Source organism: Coccomyxa subellipsoidea (assembly GCF_000258705.1).
Source record: "Coccomyxa subellipsoidea C-169, whole genome shotgun sequence".
NCBI classification, from domain to species: Eukaryota; Viridiplantae; Chlorophyta; class Trebouxiophyceae; family Coccomyxaceae; genus Coccomyxa; species Coccomyxa subellipsoidea.
This window is the reverse complement of record NW_005178026.1, coordinates 626,853-646,701: the sequence shown is the minus strand read 5'-3', so window position 1 is coordinate 646,701 and position 19,849 is coordinate 626,853. Positions and strand designations below refer to the sequence as shown.

General features: G+C 51.6%; 6 protein-coding genes across 6 annotated transcripts; 2 read left to right on the top strand and 4 right to left on the bottom strand.

Annotated features, from left to right (window-relative positions):
* Positions 1–141: 141 nt before the first annotated feature.
* On the bottom strand, positions 142–1,199 carry COCSUDRAFT_34130 (hypothetical protein). Its single transcript, XM_005644411.1, has one exon. The coding sequence runs from the start codon at positions 1,046–1,048 to the stop codon at positions 725–727; it is 324 nt and encodes a 107-aa protein (XP_005644468.1). The 5' UTR covers positions 1,049–1,199; the 3' UTR covers positions 142–724.
* Positions 1,200–2,049: 850 nt separating this feature from the next.
* Positions 2,050–2,907, bottom strand: COCSUDRAFT_44326 (hypothetical protein; the record flags this gene model as incomplete). Its single annotated transcript, XM_005644410.1, has 2 exons — positions 2,050–2,346; positions 2,770–2,907. The coding sequence occupies 2 exons, from the start codon at positions 2,905–2,907 to the stop codon at positions 2,050–2,052; spliced, it is 435 nt and encodes a 144-aa protein (XP_005644467.1).
* A 3,134-nt stretch (positions 2,908–6,041) lies between these two features.
* COCSUDRAFT_83556 (hypothetical protein) lies at positions 6,042–8,438 on the top strand (the record flags this gene model as incomplete). Its single annotated transcript, XM_005644527.1, has 5 exons — positions 6,042–6,046; positions 6,493–6,604; positions 7,140–7,256; positions 7,772–7,918; positions 8,397–8,438. The coding sequence occupies 5 exons, from the start codon at positions 6,042–6,044 to the stop codon at positions 8,436–8,438; spliced, it is 423 nt and encodes a 140-aa protein (XP_005644584.1).
* Positions 8,439–9,855: 1,417 nt separating this feature from the next.
* Positions 9,856–10,580, bottom strand: COCSUDRAFT_34129 (hypothetical protein). The gene has a single exon (XM_005644409.1). It carries the CDS (start codon positions 10,029–10,031, stop codon positions 9,870–9,872), a length of 162 nt encoding a protein of 53 aa, XP_005644466.1. The 5' UTR covers positions 10,032–10,580; the 3' UTR covers positions 9,856–9,869.
* Positions 10,581–10,810: 230 nt separating this feature from the next.
* Positions 10,811–14,892, top strand: COCSUDRAFT_83555 (hypothetical protein; the record flags this gene model as incomplete). Its single annotated transcript, XM_005644526.1, has 10 exons — positions 10,811–10,825; positions 11,155–11,264; positions 11,384–11,570; positions 11,912–12,123; positions 12,516–12,695; positions 12,998–13,091; positions 13,326–13,508; positions 13,955–14,118; positions 14,419–14,501; positions 14,849–14,892. The coding sequence occupies 10 exons, from the start codon at positions 10,811–10,813 to the stop codon at positions 14,890–14,892; spliced, it is 1,272 nt and encodes a 423-aa protein (XP_005644583.1).
* Positions 14,893–15,480: 588 nt separating this feature from the next.
* On the bottom strand, positions 15,481–18,476 carry COCSUDRAFT_44324 (hypothetical protein; the record flags this gene model as incomplete). The annotated part of the gene is made up of 8 exons (XM_005644408.1): positions 15,481–15,533; positions 16,012–16,068; positions 16,454–16,729; positions 16,902–16,961; positions 17,258–17,302; positions 17,504–17,779; positions 18,055–18,195; positions 18,425–18,476. The coding sequence occupies 8 exons, from the start codon at positions 18,474–18,476 to the stop codon at positions 15,481–15,483; spliced, it is 960 nt and encodes a 319-aa protein (XP_005644465.1).
* Between the last annotated feature and the right edge of the window lie 1,373 nt (positions 18,477–19,849).

Below are 19,849 nucleotides of genomic sequence, written 5' to 3'. Positions count from 1 at the left end.
CAGGCTGCTTGCCATACCTTATCCACACAGGCGACGGTGCGGAGACTGCCTGTTGATTCGCTGCTTGAGGCGCGAGCGGTTTTGGGGCTTGCAGGAATGAAAACAATAAGAATATGAGCGCACTGACCGCTGCTGTTGCATCCCCAGTGAGGTGTCAAAGGGTCAATAAATGGTGGCACTGTCAGCGCGCAGTGCAGAATTGCCTAGATTGGCGGCTAATCCCTCAACATTGGGGCAAGTGTCGCACAAGGACCAATTGACATTTATACATTGATGTCAGCAGCTGCTGAGTGGACTTGAGTGATCAGTCATGATTGCCCTAATGGATCAATGTGGGCCCTATCATATTTTTGGGTGTAGATAACATAAGGTGTTTCCCTTGGCAGGCATGGGACAAATTTTATTCCGTGTCATTTTTCTAAATTTAATTGTGCTTTGCTGCTTGGCTCTGGCAAGCATGTTGCCGAGCAACAGCAAAAAAAAATTCAAACGAGCAGATCTGATCTACTATTGCAACCATTGTCTCTATGAGGGATTCTGAACTGATTTTATTTTGTGATTGGGAAACTGGGACTGGGAATCTTTGGGGGGTGTCCGTGACCTGAAAACGCCTGTTAGCATGAATGGATTATGTGTCAGACCGATGTGCAAGTAGAGCAAATGCTTGCTGGATAGCTTCGAGAGTGCAAAGTGTTGCTGATATCAATCTGTTGGTACTCAGCTTTCACTGAATGCACCAGCTGAGTCCATGCCTCATGGCTATGTGTGCAGAACCAAGCCTTGCTGCAGGAAAGTCTACTATATGAAAGTAGAAGCTTGTTGCTCTGTGTCCGGCTGTCTTGCCGGCCCCCTGATCTGTGATGGGGCGTTGTAGAAATTTGGAGACTGCTTTCAAGAACGATGTAGAGACTGCAGCACTGTTGCTTGTGTTTTTCCTTTTTGCAAAATTATTTTGGGGTGCACATCCTTTTTGGGGGATAGTCATGAGATTGCAGATATGCAGAAATAGGGATCTTTGGGAAAATTCTGGGGCAAGCAGACGTTGCATGGATGGCCTTTATATATTGGCATAGTCATTTAATGAGTCCATGGGGATTGGTGACAATTTTTTGAACTAGACATGATTGATGAGGGTTGATAGTTCGATTACTATGACAAATTGCCACCCAGGAGAATGTAATGCAATCGATTTGTTCGTCTGCTAATGCGGTTGATCGAAGCTGCCACAACTTTGCACATTGAACAATGTCATTAGTGATGACTGCATCCCGAATATCACTTCTTCCATTGCCTTGACAGCACAGCTCCTGTGGCTGTGTGACCCTTCCAAGAAGAGTGCTCAATTTTGATGAGTGCTGCAGACAAGTAACAAATGACACTAACCCGTTTCACCACTTCGAATTTACTGATTTTGTTGATGCAACCCCAGTTGGCCCTCTGTCACAGATATGGTATACCTCGTAGATACGGTATCTAGCATGCAAGCAGAGGCCCAGTCAATCTCTGCAATTTATAGTTGTCCGCACGTAAGCTTTTGCTAGAGAGATTCTTAGTCTCCGCGCTTCATATATCTCTTCATTTGCTGCTGTTCCAAGCTCCCCAGCCTGTAATGATAAAAGGGAAGAGTTGCCATAGAGGCCTATCTCTCCTATATGACTCCTATGCACAAGTTACACAGCCCTTTTTGCAGCTCGATTTGCATTTGGGCGAGCCATAACAGTGCTGGCCCGAATCATCGGTGCTCCTCTACATTGGGCGGACTAAAGAAAGTCACTCAGAATCCCAGGGCGGATCCTTCTGGGATACGCCAGACAGTCTTAGGCTCTGTTGTAATCTCCAATCCGCTCAGAACACCACACCATGTTGCCAGCCAAATGTGCAAGCTTGATTACCGTACTGTACAGGCAAGGTCAGTTCTGCCCTACACATAGACAAAGTCAATTCTTTTGCCCAGATGTACATGCACAAGGCACGGCTGTCTGGGGCAATAGTTTGTGATCACTCGGGTCTTGGAGACTGTGATTGACGTTGCAGCGCCTCCTAGACCTTTCAAAACGCCCTGTGAAGCTCCTCTTTTCGGGCAGACACTGGGCCCAGATTGGCACAAGGCTCATACTTGGATTTGCCGCGGAGCATTTGGCACCCCTGGACTCTCCAAATGGCGGGCAGGTATTCGGTCCAGACAGGCACGAGGTTCATGCTGGCATCGAATTTTGCAGCGGGGCATTTGCCGTAGGGCAATTGGCGCAGGTGTTGCCTCTTGAGCTCCGCGCGGCGCCACAGCCGCCGCGAGGAGAGCTGGCAGCTGTACACGTAGCTGCACGGCAGCAGCACGCCCACGCCCACCTGCGCGGCAGCTGCCAGGTGCTCAACGGAAGGTGCAGGAAGCTTAATGCAGAGTGGGCGATAGTAGACTGTGACTCCATGGACAACCAGCAACGCATGCTCTGTACTAAAACTGCATGCTTGTGCATGTGCAGATTCAACGCTAATTGTACAGTTGCACCAGACTTATATCTGCTTGAGGTAAAATTCTGACCAGAGGCGCACTCAAGCGCTCGCTAGAACATCAGGCGTACTGCAGGACCAGAGCTATCCGCCACTCTGCACTTCCTAAGTGTCAGATCTGCCAATGACCTCGAAGTCTTTGAGCAAGTGGCAATATACCTCATAATTGCCACCCTCAAAATTTCTACTCTCATGCCTATGCACGACCAAGATTTGGGCAGAAAGTGGCAACTGCTGCTTTATGTGGAAAAAAGGCCTCACCCACAGGACGGCCCAGATGCTCAACAGCAGCGTTCGCTCCGACATGCCGTCTGGGAAGAGCAGTGGCATGAGCGGGAGAGCATTCACCCCGTTCTTCAGGGGGATTAAATGGTACAGGTAGAGTTCCAGCTGACGCATGTTGGTGGGTGCCTTGTAGGTGCACTTGGCAGCATTTTTATTATTATTATTATTACAGTGTCGGCAAACCCAAAGCCCGAAGGCCATAGGGCATACACACAGAGTGTCTGCAGCCACATCTGTGGGGCCTGAAGGTCTGGTCTGCAGCCCATATGGTATCATGCTAATATTCTAAGTCCAAGTGAGCCGTGCGTATTAAGGAACATACCATCACCCCCACCACCAAACAATGCTACACAGCACAGCAAGCAAATGCATATCATAGCATGCACAATCAAGCAATCCCTGTCTCAGACCAGTATCCCTCTGGAACTGACACCTCTGGCCCGCCAGCGACGCAACACCCTGTGGGTGACGTCGAGGATATCATGCAGGGAATCGCAGAGTGGGGCAAAGGCAACTAATAAACAGCCCTAGGTAGTCAGAACAGGCAAATGTTCGTCCAGGCACTCTCACGAAAGTCACAGGGCACCACATCTGCAGATGGCTGAGTGCAAAATTTGAAGTGTAGTCTGGCAGGATTACGAAGCCGAAACGACCACAGCTGCACCTCAATGTATCCCTCTTAACCTCCGTCTGCAACAGGCTGTGTCTGCCTCATGGAGGTGTGGGCATTAAGGGCATCGACAGCCAACGGTCACCTACACAAACCGCACACAAGAGGCGCACAGGAAAGCTGGACACGCAACACAAAGTGTAATAAGTGATACAAGGATACACAACAGTATCACAGAGGTGAAGGAGGCAAGAACGTGAGAGGGGAACGAGGGACAAAACTACCAACCGTCACATGCGCACAGAAACCTACTCGAACTGCACGGAAAAGACACAAGGCACCCTAAATGGTATCGAAAATATACAGGTACACTATGTGAACAGCTGTGGTGGGAAGCAACGCAAAGACCAGGGCGAGCACGTGTGAAGACAGAACGGGATGGCCGAAGTGCAAGCTGACGCAAAGTGTACACCGCTGCTACTCACCTGTACTACTTACCTTACCTTACCTTACCAGCCATATCCCAGAGGCCATATCCCAGAGGCCATACAGCTCCTTACCATAAACTGAAAATCTAAAATTTTTCATCATGATGCCTAGGTTCGAGCTGGGGCCGTTCTAGAACGTCGCATGGCCATGGCGGCCATCATGTTGATCCTGGTAGGATTCAAGAAATTATCAGCAGCATGCAGCAAATGAAGGCCTAGGTACCAGTTGGAGGGTGTTACGTCATATATTCCCCTGTAAGCGCAAAAGAGAAATATTTAGGCTCGCTGGCCTTTCAGACTAAATAAAATTTGTGCTTCAGGATCCTGGTTACATCTAAGCAGGAAATCATGTGAGATGCCCAAGGAGCCTTACCAGAAGAGGAGGACAAGCAAGTTGCCTCCGTTGCAAAATGCCATCATGTAGAACTGCTCAGGCCTGGTCAGATCTGCATCAGCTGCCCAAAAAGAACTGTGGAGGTCCCCTGACAGCATGTGCAGGACTCGCAATATGCTGTAAATCAGCGTACGATGCCTGATGAACAAACCTTGCTGGATCCACAGAAAATAGGCGGGTATGATCTGCACGGTCCACCACACCTCGTATTGGTCGTGCTCATTGCGCAAATATCTCACTTTTCAAGTTGTCCCGTTCGTTTTTCAGTGGCACCGGAGCTGATCTGGTTATAAACCCGAGGTGCTACCAATATAACGAAGAAGCACCTTTTTTCCGACGAACATAAAGTAAAATACAGCACGATGATCCCATTTTGTGCCAGAGCGCAGCATCCTATGTATAATGTACATGGACAGAAAGATAGTGACAGCATGGGCAAGCATGTCACTCCGAGCCTGATATAGATTTGAAAACTTAGTATACTTCTCCTCAGCATCTTTGGACTGGAAGTGCAACATGTTGCCCTCACGCTATCCGCCCAAACACATACTGCCCATCTGGTGTTAGTGACCGTGCTGAAAGCCTACAAAGTATGAGGCACCCAAGAGTGAAATAAATGTCACTTCCAATAGCACAGCACTGATTTTCTGAAGGACGGTCCTTCACGTCACGACCAAATCACGACTTTGAATTCCCGAGTGCTCTTCTCGCTCGGGGCTTTTCTGTCAAAGACCCTTGCATAAAATATCCCGGAAGGGAATTTTAACATCGGACATCCGTGTCGGAAGTTCGTCTGAGGCTTGAGAGGTGCACTTAAGTACAGCCACGCTTTGAAGATGGAAATGTCAGCCAGTGTCTCATCTTCAAGAACGTGGGAATCGAACGCGTCCTACAAGTGTGCATGAGGGACCTTTGACTCAAGGAGAGGCGAAAACCTGTCCAGCTTGGGACATCTGACAGGGTGGCGTGCTCCTTACCACATCGCCATAGAGTGTCATGGGTGTGTATGATCTCTGTACTGAAAGCTCCTTGCTTGTGTCAAAGTCAATCAAAGGCTGTGTTGGCTTACAGTATTAGAGGATTTCTTGCTATAGGTTTCGAAAGAACAAAGCTCACCTGCAGTGTCTGCTCTCGAGTTTCCAAACGTGTTTTGCCGTTGATGCTATCGCTTTCAGATGCATTTGAACTCCCGAGGATACGATCACTCTTAATGCTGCAGCCAGCAGTGCTTGGGTCTGAGTCAAGGCAGCTAGGCTCACTGCCAGGATGATCCATTGCAAGCAGACTAGGATGTGAAGGCGTTCCCTCGCAGGAACGCTCTTTACAGGACCTTGAAGTCCCTCCAAGCTTTTGCAGAAACGGGGTCTTCGAAAGCACGCTACACACCTCATTTAATAGACACCCTGCATGTGCAGATTGGACTCACCATCATCACCAGTCCATCTACCAGCCAGTGCACGATCCAGCGGCGCTGCAGAGGGGACTGTCCAGCTATGCACAGCAGAGTCACATGCTGCAGCAGAGCGTGCATGCAGCAACTGCAGAGCTGTCGCAATATGCAAGCCGATTCGGCTTCCAGACAATTCCAACCAACGTTCAGCTGCACCATCAGATGCCCCACTCGCAGGCACAGCAGCACCTGCCAGCGCCCAGTATCGGTGCAGCATTTCAGCACCCCTCCACTAGTCAGCCTCAGGGGGAAACGCAGCAGGAAGAAGCCGGGGGAAAGAAGGCAGCTGCAGCCCCTGATGCGCAAATGGGGTGAGCGTTTTTGCACATTTGTAGGTTGCTGCAGTGCTGTTGCTGCTGCTGCGGTGCACAGAACCCACATGGCTCTTATAACTTGGGCCTGTTTAAAGCTACAGGTGCACACCAATACTGTGCGCATGTAGCATCGAAATGCGGTGTTATGAGGGTCATGTGCAGGCTGCAGATATACTCAAAGGGCGAAGTGCCAATGCACTCCCTGTGTTGCGTTTTTGCACTGCTGACAGGTAGCCAGAATCACAGAAGAGACATACAGAGCCCTTTGGAGTTTTCACTGAATAGCACTTGCCTGTTGGTTGTATCAGACATGGCAGGCACGCTGTAGCCGCCAGGGGCTCTAATGATGCGTTTGCTCGCGTTTTTATCGCTGTCATGCCTTGATCCTGATCGCGACAATTCAGCGCTGTTGATGGCTGATGTTGGGGTTTGTATGCATGCAGGGAGGAGGCCCCCCGCGTGAAGAAGCGGCGGGCGAAGAAGCCCAAGGACGCGCCGCGGCGGCCCAAGTCGGCCTACATGTTCTTCATGGCAGAGTTCCGGGAGAAGTGGAAGGTGCGCTGGCCATCCAAACAGCTGCAGCCCTCACATAACACCCACTCTTACGAACTGCGTAAGCGAGCAGGATAGGATCGACGGTCCAGCAGCGAAGTTACCGTTCTCTGTGCCTACCCGCAATGGCATGCACCTGTTGGCATGCTGGCAGCATGCACGTTTTCAATCTTGTGTCGCTTTCAGAGCATTTCTCGTGAAATTATGCTGTACAAACTCAGATTGAGGTCGTAGACCCTGCATGTTCAAGGCTCTTATGGGGAGTGCACAAGGGTGTGCTGAGCTGTGCAATTGGCTTTGTTGGTTGAGGATCTGGATGTCCGAAAGCGCACATGAATGCTCCACGCAGGGTACAAGTGTTGGTCTTGCAGAGCAAAAGAACATGAGTGCTGCTTGCGCTTTGGCCATGTTGGATGCACATTCTCCAGGGGCGATCTGGGCAGTAGGGCCGTGTTTTATACGCATGCATGCGTGCCACAAAAAAATTCCGAACACTTGTGCGTTGGACGTTGCACGAGCAATAATTCTGCATGCGCAGGTGGACCACCCGGAAGTGAATCGGGTGTCTGACGTGGGTGTGGCGGCAGGCGAAGCGTGGCGTTCCCTCACACCCGAGCAGAAGGCCGTCTATGAAGAGCAGTCCGTCGGCTCCAAGGTGCGTCAGACAATATCATCTCTGCCATTCTTATGGCTCCTTTGGACAGGGTAGTTCTGCAAAGTCATCAATTGAAGGGGATGTGTGCCAAAGCGCACACAGCAGGAAACGTTCTGAAGGTAGCAAGGCAGAAGCCACCTCTACACCACCATACGACTCTACCGCGATGTACCGGCGAAGCTGGTGGCATGAACAGGCAGTCAAATAGATTGCGCCTCCATTTGGGCGTTTCAGAATTGTCTTCTTGTATTAGTACAATAGATGCAAGGACTTTATGCTGATGGCAGTCACAATGTCTGTGGGGCAAACCTGCAAATGCTGATTCATGGTTTTGGCTCTCTTTCTGTCTTTTGGAAGGCTAGTGAAAGGCTTGCAGAAGGCAGGGAGAAGGACTTTACTTCTTTTGTAGGGGGCCTGGATCATGGTCTGCAGATGTGTATCCCAGTGCATGGTCTAAACTCCTGCTGTCATGAACCGTGCAAGCAGAGCAGAGTGAAGAGTGTATCTGCGCGCAGGCGACGTATGCGGCGGAGATAGCTGAGTACGCGAGCGCGCACCCAAAGCCGCCCAAGAAACGGCAAAGGTCCCGCGAGCCGGGGCAGCTGCGGCGCCCGACCTCCGCCTACTTCTTCTTCCTCAACACATTCCGCGACGCCTTCAAGGTGAGCTGGACGGCAGCGCTTGACATCACAGGCCGCAAGTGCATGACCACCGCTTGGAAACCTCTTTATAGTGCTCGAGGCGCCATGAAATGGATCGAAGCGGCACGTTGTCTACTGTCTTGCCTAAATTCGGTTGAGGTATTCATCACTGTTCCTCATACTTGTAGCTACATTGGCCGTGCGACACTCACCTAAACGATTGGGAGATAGAGATTTTATTTGCACATGTGTTGCAGCAATCTACGTTGCTGCTCCTTGTGGCATCATCCCAACTGCGAGCATTTCAGCACGTACCCTAGATTTTGAGAGCGGATCTGAGTGAAATGATTTGCGCGCGCGCAGAAGAACAACCAGGACAAAATGGTGATGTTTGTATGATCTTGGTGTTTCCTGCACCCACCTGCCCTCTGCGTGCCCTTTCCTGAAACGCCCTTGATGTACAGAGCAGGGTGTAAGAACCTCACATGCGCGCGCGCAGGAGGACAACCCGGGCACTGGCCCTTGTGCCATGCCTCTGTGAACCCGTCATATACAGTGGTTGCCATGTAGGAAGCATGACTCGAAATTTATCCGGGATCATCCAGGAGACTTTGGATTTGAATTTGAAATTATTTACACACAGAAGGACAACCCGGACAAGGTAGTGCCGGTGGGGGAGATGGGGCGGCTGGCGGGGGTCAGGTGGACGCTGATGTCAGCGGCCGAGCGCGACCCCTACGAGCGACTCTGTGCCGCCTCCAAGGCCCTCTACGCGCGCCTCAAAACTCTGACCCCCGAGCAGCGCGCCGCGCGCGAGGCCGACCCCTCCTTTGCTGAGGCACGCCTCCCTTACCTTTCTTTTATTTCTTGGGTGATCCTGAACGCTTGCTCGCCCAGGCATGCTGTGCATTTCCCTGGCTGCTTCCTGTCCAAACAATTGATATCAGACCTGAGACCCGAGCAGAACGCCGATTGCGAGGCCGACCACACCCTCTGCACAGGCGCGCTTTTTCGGCTGCTTTTTGGGTGCATTATTGAAGATGTGGTAGGTTGAGGTGCAAATCTGGCAAGGACTGTTGTCACAAAGTACTTTATGCATTGGACGATGCCCGTCGCAATGGATGTGCTGCATCAAAAACGCAGTGTAAATGATGGTATGCTGACGCCCAAGGCAAGCAAAGCATGCTATGGCAATTATTCCAGGATTCAAAGGGGGTGCTCATCACTTGTCCCGGGTGGTATCTGACCTGAATCTCATGGGTCAGATGCACATCGAGGCATCTGACAAGTGTCCTCCAGTCCTATCCTAGCCAGTGTATTGAGCCTGCCTCAGAGGAGTAGTACTGCAACGAGCCGTGCAAGGGTCTGCTCCCTTCACAAGACCATTGTCAGTTTCTAAAATGGTGTCCCAGGGCTCATCTTGCATCTCAGATTCCTTGGTAAAAGTTTATTCCCTGGTAAAATTTTGAAATGCGCTTGGTCTTAAATGTGGCCTCTGGCGAGCAGGTGCTGGAAAGCTCTCAAATGGATGACCAAGGGCCCTGCAGTGACCCAGCATCGGGGGACGGTCACCATGCAGCACCTACCACCGACGACCTGGCTCAACAGCAGCCGCAGCAGCAGCAGCAGCAGCAGCAGCAACAACAACAGGACAGAGCCACTGCCAGCAGTCCCCCCCATGCTGCCAGCGTTCCTTCGGTTGGGCAGGCCACGACCCCTCCGGTGCGCCTTCCTGTTCTTTCAAAACGCCATGAGGGAGTGAAATATCGCCTCTAGGCTGGGATTGCTCTGTGTTGATGCTTATCCCAATCATCTGGGCTGAGGTATTCCAACATGACGCCAGCAGGGTGCAGGCAGTGCCAACGCATTTCAAGAAACGCGCGGAATCACATCCTAATGCAATATATTAAAGGAAGCAAGACATTGACTGATGTTTTGTGTGCCACAGCAGGCCGCCAGCTCTGGGCAGGCATCAGCTCAGGCGCTGCAGGAAGCTTTCGAGAAGCTCCCGGCTGCTTCCTTCCCGCTGGCGCAATTTCTGTCCATGGACCCGGCAGTCAGTCACTGGGTGCCGCAGCAGCCGTTCGGGCTGCCACATCAGCGCCAGCCGTCGCCACATCAGCAGCAAATGCATGCCAGCTTAACGCCACATCAACGGCAGCCCTCGCCACAGCACATGCAGCAGGGGTCGCTGCGAAGCATCAATGTATCGCCACAGCTGCCTGCCTCGGGCGCTGTGCCCGCGGTTGTGATGCCCACGAGTTCTGGGGCAGCTTAGCTGGTTTCGACCTGACTTCAATCTGTACAGCAATATATTGCTGCAATGAAGTCGGCTGCTCTGCCCTTAATTGTGTTGCCTACGAAAGAACTTAACGAGTGAGCAGCTTAGCCGCTGCTTAGCTCCTGATGTTTCCTGCAATGATGCTGGATTTATAATGCCAGGACTATGCAATCCTTTGACCGTGGAGTCAGCTGTGCTCAACAGCTTGTACCGAGTCACTGACGGCATCCTGTCTTTGTCTAAACCTTAAGATCTTAGCTACTGCGCTTAGTAAGCGCAGCGCTGCGTAGTAGCATGCATGCGGGCAGGGAAGATATTCAGTCATGGGCAAAAGAAGAGGCAGCTGCAACCAGGTTGCATGATATGTTTGTACAGCTTTGAATGAATAAAATCTGAGTAATGATATCTTCTGTACTGCTATTGAGAAAGAGGGCCTCAACGGGAATAAGAGGAAGCTATGAACTGAGATGTGGAAGCTGCCTCATGCACCTTGTTATCTGCAGCCAAGGCAGAGCAAGCTTTCAGCTTAGGCTTAGTGTGAATAAATAACTGCCAATCTTGTAACGATATACTTGCGTAACGATTTGAAGGGCGATCCAGGGATTTTCCCAACCTGACATTGCTTTGATGCCATGGATATTGAGGTCGTGCTTGCGACACTTGTCCTGGCAATCACTGGCTTGATTTATTTCTTTGGGGTCCAATCAGGCAATTCTAAGGCAGTACGAGGTACCGTTCAGACCCCCACAGTTCCAGGATGGCCCTTCCTTGGAAACACGATGGGGATAGCTCTTCACGGATCGGACTTTATACATCGCTGCCGTCTCAAGGTTGCAAACTCATGCTATGAAACATTTAATAATGGACCAACATGGAAGTTAAGGCATGCTTTCTGTCATTTTATAGGGTAGCCATTTAAACTCGCAGAATCTCTCTTACCTTGGCATCTTACCGATATTGTTGCTGATATGTGCAGTATGGAGATGCGTTCACTCTGAAGCTGGCCGGACGCTCCATGACATTCCTCTTCAGCCCGCCTGCCATTCAACACTTCTTCTCGGCGCCAGACGCTGAGATTGCCTTCAGGTGATCCACACACTTTCCATGGACAGACCTTCAACCAGCCTACCCTGCATCTCGGCTTGTAGATGCTGATTATATCAAAGCCACGTGCATCGATCAATGGCTGCAATGTGGGATTGCAGGCCGGCTATCCAGCCCTTCACGCAGAGGGTGTTTGGGCTGCCATCAGACAGGTTCTTCCCAAAACATTCCGCCATGCTGGCAGCTCTGAGGGGCCTGCTCGCCCCTGACAGCCTGCGCAGCCGACTGCAGCCGGTGGCAGCTGCCATGCAGAAGCGGCTGCACGCATTGTGGGGGGACTGTGGTGAGGTGGGATTCCTTCTGTTGACACTCTAATTATAATTCTTACAGGGAGCAAACTCATGCAATTCTCCGTTGAATCACTGCTGAGTCACCAGGTTGATTAAGCACCTAGGACAATCTGATAAAAGCGTCCTGATCGCTCTATTAATCTAGTGTACAGGCACGCTGGTAGAACTGTGCAGCTTTGTGGCAATTGTACATGCGCAGGAAGGCTGCCAAGCTAGAAGCAGGTCCTGGGATTGTATCGACTGCCTGTCAGATCCAAGGAAACTGGAAGAGGAAGACCTTCTCTTTTACACCCTTCTCTTTTACTCCCCTTGTCAGAAGGGGATACACTACTGGTGCAGGTGGGCCTATTGGAGGCAGTGAAGGAGGTGCTGTTTGCACCGACGGTACAAGCGCTCTTTGGCGCGGAGTTTTGCAGCCGCCACGGCCCGGCGGCGCTGGCTGATGCGTTTTTCAAATTTGAATCCGGATTTGAACTTGCCGCCTCGCCGCTGCCGCACATCCTGCAGCGCAGCTTCTCCGCATCGCGCGCCCGGCTTCTGGCTAGTTTCCGGTGACCCCTTCAAACTCAGTTTGCCTAACTTTTGCACGATTTAATCAAGTCGCAGGGTGTTCCCACCAAGAGACAGGATGTGTCTGCAGACAAGTTGCAGTGATAGGCTGCCGAAATCAGATCCCTTGTTGGGCTGGCCAGATCCAAGCTCCACCCGATCAGCGGAGCAAGAATTTGGCGCCATAGAAAGGCTGCCTTGTAGTTCACCTTGCCTACTGCAAGGTACTCATGTAAACCACTAACTTGGCTATGCCAGACGAGATTCTGTGCATCCATCTGCTAAGAACACAACCTGCAGATGATGCTGCTGAGCGTGTGATCACACTGGCAGAATTTGGCTGATTTGTACTGGAAAGTTGGTCTTTGCTGGGTACTTAATCATGGCTTGGCAGGGCATCTCTGGCGGCCGGGGACTTTGAAGGGGAGCTGATAGGCGACCTGATCAGGCAGAGTGAGATTGAGGCTGACCTGGCGCCCAATGCCATGCTGGCAGTGCTGTGGGCCGCCCTGTCCAACAGTGTTCCTGCTGCCTTCTGGTCGACGGCGTTCCTATTACTGCCACAGCACTGCAGGTGATACTTTTCAGCCGATTGATATTGGTATATTTGCACGTTGGCAATCCCTAAGTCAGAAGCCTTGTGGCCGCGCGTCTGCAGCCACAACTGCGCGCCCGCAAAAGTCTGCAGCTTAGCAGGGGTATACACTAATGTAAAGCGCATCTCAAAGATGAACCCCTCAATGTCTCTCAATGTCTCTCAATCTTCTAGTGTCCGTAGTGCCCCTTTGCACATCCTTGCCAGGGTTTGCATGCTACACTAGGGTGCCCTTCCTAAAAGTTTATCCAATTACTAAAGGCCAGGGGAATGCATCGCAGCCACTTGGACGCTGTTCTGAAGACACTGCCGCCGGCACTGCCAGCTGGCGCCACATCAGCAGAGACCTGTGAATACCTAGAGTCTCTTGTTCAGGTACGCACATCACCACCTTTCAATGTGTCATCCAGTAAAAATAGCCAAGAAGCCTGATCAAGCCAACAACTGAAGTCCGTATCCAAATGGCTTGCAGGTGCCTGTGCTGCTATTTGGGATGCCTCGGCAGAACATGTTAGCTGCATACAACAGATGCCCATGCCCATATGCTCTCTGCAATACTGGATGTTATCATTTCAGGATTCAATTTAATTCTTTTAATCTTCTGCGCAGGTGGCGTTGGATCGTAGGGGCCCTCTGGCGGCCACGGTGGCAGAGGCTGTTCGGCTTCGCTCCCCGGGCGTAGATTTGCGCATGGCCGCATGTGACACGTGCATGCCTATGGACGACGGCCGCCAGCTCAGCATAAAAAAGGCATGCAACCTCAGTCAGCGTTGCATACGAATCACACAGTCCGTTGGTCACACCTAGGCAGCAGAGAATAAGCAGACAAGGCGATGTGAGCGGTCAGGAGACATGCAGCTGTGTGGAAACAGTGTGCAGAGTGCGTAGTGCGAGGCAAACTTGCCTGCTATACCGATGCAAAATGTCCTTGAGAGTCCCTTGCATGGCGGCAGCTCTTCTACCCAGGAAGGTGCCTTGGAACGAGTATACCAATTTCCTTGGCACTGTCAGAAATATGCATGCTCAGAACTGCTCAGCAATGCTCACACTGCTCATTAGTGTAGCGTTCGCGAATATGGACTGCTGGATTCTCATCACGAGCTGGCTAGCCTTGTTAGCACCCAAACCTTTTGTTTGCTAGATCGTATGTTGAAGATTAGGGTATATATATATAGGCACTTGCCTTGTCTCTTCTAACTCTTACACTGCTTCTCTCAATCGCCATGTCATGGCTGCAGGGGCAGCTTCTTGCAGTTTCGCCATATGAGAGCCACCTGGACGAGCGCCTGTTCGGGTCGCGCGCATTCGATTATAACCCCTGCCGGGGGGACCTGGCCGCCGTTACGGGCGTGGCCGGCATCGGCGGCGTGGCCGGCTTTGCTTTCGGCGGCGGCCGATATAGGTACATTTCACCTTATTTACCCTCTTGCTGCCCTCTTTTGGAATGGTAGATAGGGGGCTATGAACCATGCACTTCACTAAAAACTCCCCTCTCAGAGGAACTCACCGGTACACAAAAATTGTTCCGGGCAGTGGCCTAAAGCTCGATGTGTAGAGCAGTGAATGTCAATAGTTATAGTAAGAAAGGGCAGCTGAGTTACGAGCTTGCTCTTCTTGTTAGAGTGCCACAAGTTATTCCACATGTTGACTGTGACATGGCTGGTACCTTGCAATTCTGACTTGATTGCATGTTGTGCTGCAGGTGCCCTGGGCGCTTCTTTGCAGAGGCAGAGATTGCTCTTGTGGTGGCTCTGCTGCTTTCCAGATACAGCCTCACTCTGTCCAGTCAACAAGCCACCGCCTACAGCAGTTCCTGCAGTCGAGACAATTGCAAAGATGCGCGTAATGACAGCGGTCAAGACGCTCCCAGCCAGAAATCACAAGCTTCGAGAGACGAGCGACAAAGTGCATGTGGCAGTGGCTGTCAGACAGGGCCAAATGCAAGCGTCTGCAGCAGCTCAAGTGGTGTGAGCGAGCAACAAATTTGTAAAAGGAGAGACATGTCTGATTTTGTCAGCCAAGAGGCTGATGGGTCGTATGTGCGTAAGAGCAGTCCAGCTGCGGGGGTTTGTCAGGGGGGCTTTGGTACATCTAATGGGTCACCGGGGGATTTGTTAGGGTTGCTGCCCCAGCCAGAGCTCAGGAGACAGGTCGGCGTGCGCTGGCCGAAGAGTGAGTGCACTGTGTCTGTGCGGAGACGATGCTGAGTGCTGAGAAGGTACTGTAACTGTCAAAAGCGTATCATTCTCATAAACTTGATTGTTTGTACCACGCCGGCAGCCGGGCGTCACTTAATGACCTAATCCGCCATTCTGGGATTAGTGGTTTTTGCTATCTTGTGTTCAATCACAAGTTCCTTACAATCAATCCAACACATTTGCAGCAGGACTGTGGACACTAGTGGACAAGAAGCAATTTGGGACTGCAGTGCTGTTCCTCATTTCATTTGAAGCATTGTAAAGATCTCAGCAACCATCCTAAAAATTTGTGAGCGCCATCATGCATTTCTTGTTGGCCAAACCTGCCTCTCATTTGACTGTTCTATCACCGAATGACCCATGAAATCAAGTACACAAGCAATAAATTGTGCTCATTCAATTCTACTGAAAGCGAAAGCCATGCAATCTCAAGCTCTTTCTCATCCCAGCCTGCTGTCCCAATTGCAGAACAAAAACAGGCTGCTCTTTCCCCAGTGCTTTTATCCTGATAGTCCTTGACAGCTAATTTTTCCTTTGCAATTCTCCAAATGCCATAGTAAGTCACTCTACTTGCCACCGGCGGCGGCTGCAGCGGCGGCTGCGGCCGCACCATTTCCGCCTGCATTAAGCACACTTACTGTCGTTCAGCAAATCTCGTATCTGCAAAGTATACCAGGTCTGTCAGATCAGACAGGATCTGATATTGATCAATGGCTCTGCTACAGCTTCTCCCCAGACCGTATTGTGCAAGAATCATCACCAATGCATGTGTCACTGCCAAGGGGATCTCCACGATGCAGCAATCAAACAAGCTTATAAAGAGACCCAGAAGCAGGGTTGACAGGGTCTCAACAAAGATCCTGGGCTGCCCGGACAGTATTTTTGGATACCCTAACCCTATATCATTTGATAAATGAAAGATTTTACACCTGCCTAAAAGGTACAGCTGCCACTGGGGGGCGGACCAGAACCCTTTCCAAAACCCAGAAGCGTAGGCTCCATCCCATGGGGAAATTCCGTAGGAAGGCAAACCCTGATCAGGACGGTGCAGAGGTTGAAAGTGCTCTTACGGTGTGGGGCCAACAAAAAAATCTCACCAGAGCTGATGGCGGCAGCTGCGGCAGCTGCGGTGGCAGCGGCCGCTCCGTTTCCACCTGCGATGCATCACGCTGCGTGATCAGATTTGATATCAGATGACAACACGATTGAAGCTAGCATCACGCAATCATTACTAGCTGGGAGGGTAACATATAGCAGTTGTACGTTACAGGTCTGCAGTATTACTTGCTGCTTGCAGAAGAGCAACACTTGGCAGCAGGCAATGGTAGGCTTCAAGCTTTGACTGTGCAAACAGTAACTAAAATCTTGAGGAAAAGAACCTAAATCTACATAAATTCTTGGCGTAACGTGCAGCGCGGCGGCTGCAGCAACAGCTGACGCGTGGCTGCTGCGGCCACCGGCATTTTAATGCTTTCATTGCCCAACTATTTCCCAACAACATGCTTATATCTCAGATCAAGATAATCAGATGAATTATACCTGCAGCGGCGGCGGCTGCCGCGGCGGCTGCCGCGCGGCTGTTGGGGCCACCGGCAGCGGCGGCTGCGGCTGCGGCTGCGGCACCGGTCGCGCCATTTGCCGCGGCTGCGGCGGCTGCGGCTGCTGCCGCCTGCTCAGTGTTGCCGGTCATGATGCCGTCTTTGGTGAAGCCGCTGTTTGTGAAGCCAGTGTTGGGGATGTGGTCATTGACGAATGAGTCGACAACTTGTTGGGGAGTCTGGCCACCGAAGGATGAGGTCAAAAGCTTGCGCCCGCCTGCGCAGACCACACATCTCCTTTTCAGCCTGTACTGAACAAACGCCAGTTTGTGTGCAAAGGCACCTTGCCTCTTGGCAGGAGGAGCTTGTGATAACAAAATCGTTGTCTCTTCAGATGGAACAAATAAATGCACGTGTCACGGTTGTATGAGGGGCATCAAGCAACCCACCATTGCCGGTGTTTCCTGCGGCGGCTGCTGCAGCGGCTGCTGCCGCTCCATCATTCTGGCCTGCAGTGCAAATATACAAAGGATGATTAATATATCGCGCGCTCCACAGGAGCTCAGTATCTTTTACATCTCTTCAACGCCGCAAAGCATGAAGAACTTGCAAACATATATGGGTCCACATCCACAACTTGTGATCTCTTGAGAGGTTTAGAACCTTGCAGCCTCCCTCTAACAGGATCAAGATCTCTTCTATACCTCTGCAATGCTGCACAGCTAGGCAAAGTCGGCAACATTAACTCCTGCAATCACGGGGTCCAGCATTACACAGGAGACAAACTACAAGAATAAAAATTTACCTGCTGCGGCGGCGGCTGCGGCGGCTGTGGCCGCTCCATTCTGGCCTGCAATGCAGCACGCATATGGTTGTTAGGAACCGTTCGACTTGCTCACATAGCAACAATGCCTCTCCTGTAGCTCCTCAAGTCTCCTGCACAGCATAGAATGCTCGCAACAGCAAGGCCTGAAAGGGCACTGCTCCCCACAGCATTTTGTTCTCACACTTATGGGAAACAAAATACTCAAAGTACAGGACAGAGATCTACCTGCTGCGGCGGCGGCGGCGGCTGCTGCTGCTGCGCGGCTGTTGGGGCCACCGGCAGCGGCGGCTGCGGCTGCGGCTGCCTCGCCGGTACCGCCCCGGGCCGCGGCCGCGGCGGCTGCGGCGGCAGCTGCCTGTTCGTTGTTTCCGTTAGAGATGCCGTTGCTTGCGAAGCTGCTGCTGCTGCTGCTGCTGCTGCTGCTGCTGCTGCTGCTGCTGCTGCTGCTGCTGCTGCTGCTGCTGCGGCGGTCACCAGAAGAAGAGCCTAGCAGCTTGCGGCCTGTTGCACCAGGCAAACCACCGATGAATTCACATTCTGACCGAGGATTGCGATCCAAGGCCACAGCATGGCACAGGCATTACAGAAACCCTGAAAGCTGAAATTTCTGACGCTGCCACCAGCAGAGGTGTCTTTCTTCAGCCTGGAGATGTGCTCAGGCATTAGCAGTGCATGACTTGTCTGCAGCTTCCTTGCTCTTTATATGACTGACAGGAGAAGCACTCTTGAGATCAGCTCACAAGAAAGACACATGCAAGTGAGATTAAAGGATGCACCTGCGGCGGTTGCAGCTGCTGCCGCTGCCCCATTCCTGAATGCCAGGCAGTTGACAGGGATCTGGCTTCCAATAGGGAGGAGGCCAGGGTCGTCCTGGAGAGGAACGTCCTGATACAGCGAGTTGTGCGCCGAGCAGCATCCTGCGAAGCAGACAGCGACCGTGCTCAAGAACCCTATAGACTTGATTGCTTGATTAAGAATTAAGCAAGCACGTTCGTGGAACGAGTGAAGACATTGCGGAGCCTTTCCGAAGACAGACTCTTGGAGCGATCAGCCATTCCGAATGGCGGAATGGCTGATCGTTTGCGCATGCCGGACGATTGGGCCTCGCCGTGGGCTACAGGATTGAGACAGGAGGTGCAAACACACCTGCCATCAGGGCGAGGAGGCCGAAGAGCATCAGATGACGAAGGGGCGCCATCGGGAACCGGTTGTCGACGACTGAAGTTGAGGCAACGAGCTGAGGTAGGTACAGGGGCAAACGGAAGCTCGAAAAGTCTGACCAGAAGCCTAAGGATTGCTAGCGGTGCTTGGAATTGTTTGGGAATTGTGAGGAGCAGCGCTCTCTTTATACTTTTCCCGAAGACGGCAGCTGTCCAAATCGAAAGTGATGCAATGAGGTATCGGCAGATTCTGCCCATGTGGACGCGTTCTCTGACTGAATCGTGGCAAGTCGTGACATGGATTCCTCGGTGACTTCATCATGATGAATTGGGGAGATCCGTCTTGAAGGGACCTTGATATCATTCATGTGCTCTCTTCGGGGTCTGGAAAGGTTCGTACACCTGGCTTCTGGTCAACGGCAGCATCAAAGGTTGCAGGTGAGTGCATGTGCATGCATGCATGCAAAGGGCCCAAAATGATCCTTAAAATTTCCCTCTCGCAAGAACGGAGCCACTAATCACAGGGAAAGAGAAACATGCTTTCTTGAGAACTGCGGATTGCAGGATAACTGGAAACGCATGCTTATGGCATGCATGGGACAGTCATTGGACAGGGTTGCGTAGAACTAGTTGCAGTACTGCAAACTTCCTCTTGACACTGCGAATGCTGCTGGGTTTGCTGGCTTCAAGAAGCAAAGGCGCAGTGTGCAAGTGTCTGCATGTTTTCCCTGTCTCCAAAAAAACATCCAGACAATCCTGTGCAGTATACTGGCAGGTCTTTTTGTCTGCCCGATGCTGGATCCTCTGGGGGGTTGCAAAGGTCGCTATTACCTTTAGATATTCAGAATCTGGTGAGAGGGCTCTAGACTTGCGCAGTAGGGATGGTGTTCTGATCAGGAATGTCAAAGTGCACGAACCTCGAATGAACTGCAGGCAATTACGCAGCTGTCCGAGAATGAAAATTGAGCAATGAGATGTGCCCTAGTGGATGGCGTATCTGCGTTTCTTGTGGAATTCGTGACATGGATTCACCATCAGCTTCTCGAGGAGAAAGAATTGGCTTCCTCCACACAGGTGTCCCATGGAAACGCAAACTGTCCTGTTGCAAGAATCTGAAAGAGGCTCCAGAAGGATCGGATGTTAATGCATGTGCCCCTCATGGAGATCTCTAGAGGGTCCTCGTTAAGAAGGGGTTCTGGATCAAGCGCTGACCTGGCCAGTGCTGAAGCAAGATGCGCCCTTCAAAGAGCACTAGGCATTGTGCCACGCCTGTGATGTCTGTTTCACGTGCAATTGCAAGCTGCTTGGGAGGGGCGTGCAGGTGACTTCTTAACTTAAGATCGCAAATATCAGATTGAATCTAATACTCCCCTCCCACTTCCATCCTGGCTGGAAGCTGAAGGCTGACATA

What these genes read in the sequence shown, in the direction of transcription:
- COCSUDRAFT_34129 (XM_005644409.1), bottom strand. Translation starts at nt 10,031, where the DNA reads ATGCATTTGCTGCTGATGTGGCGACGGCTGGCGCTGATGTGGCAGCCC.
- COCSUDRAFT_34130 (XM_005644411.1), bottom strand. Translation starts at nt 1,048, where the DNA reads ATGCAACGTCTGCTTGCCCCAGAATTTTCCCAAAGATCCCTATTTCTG.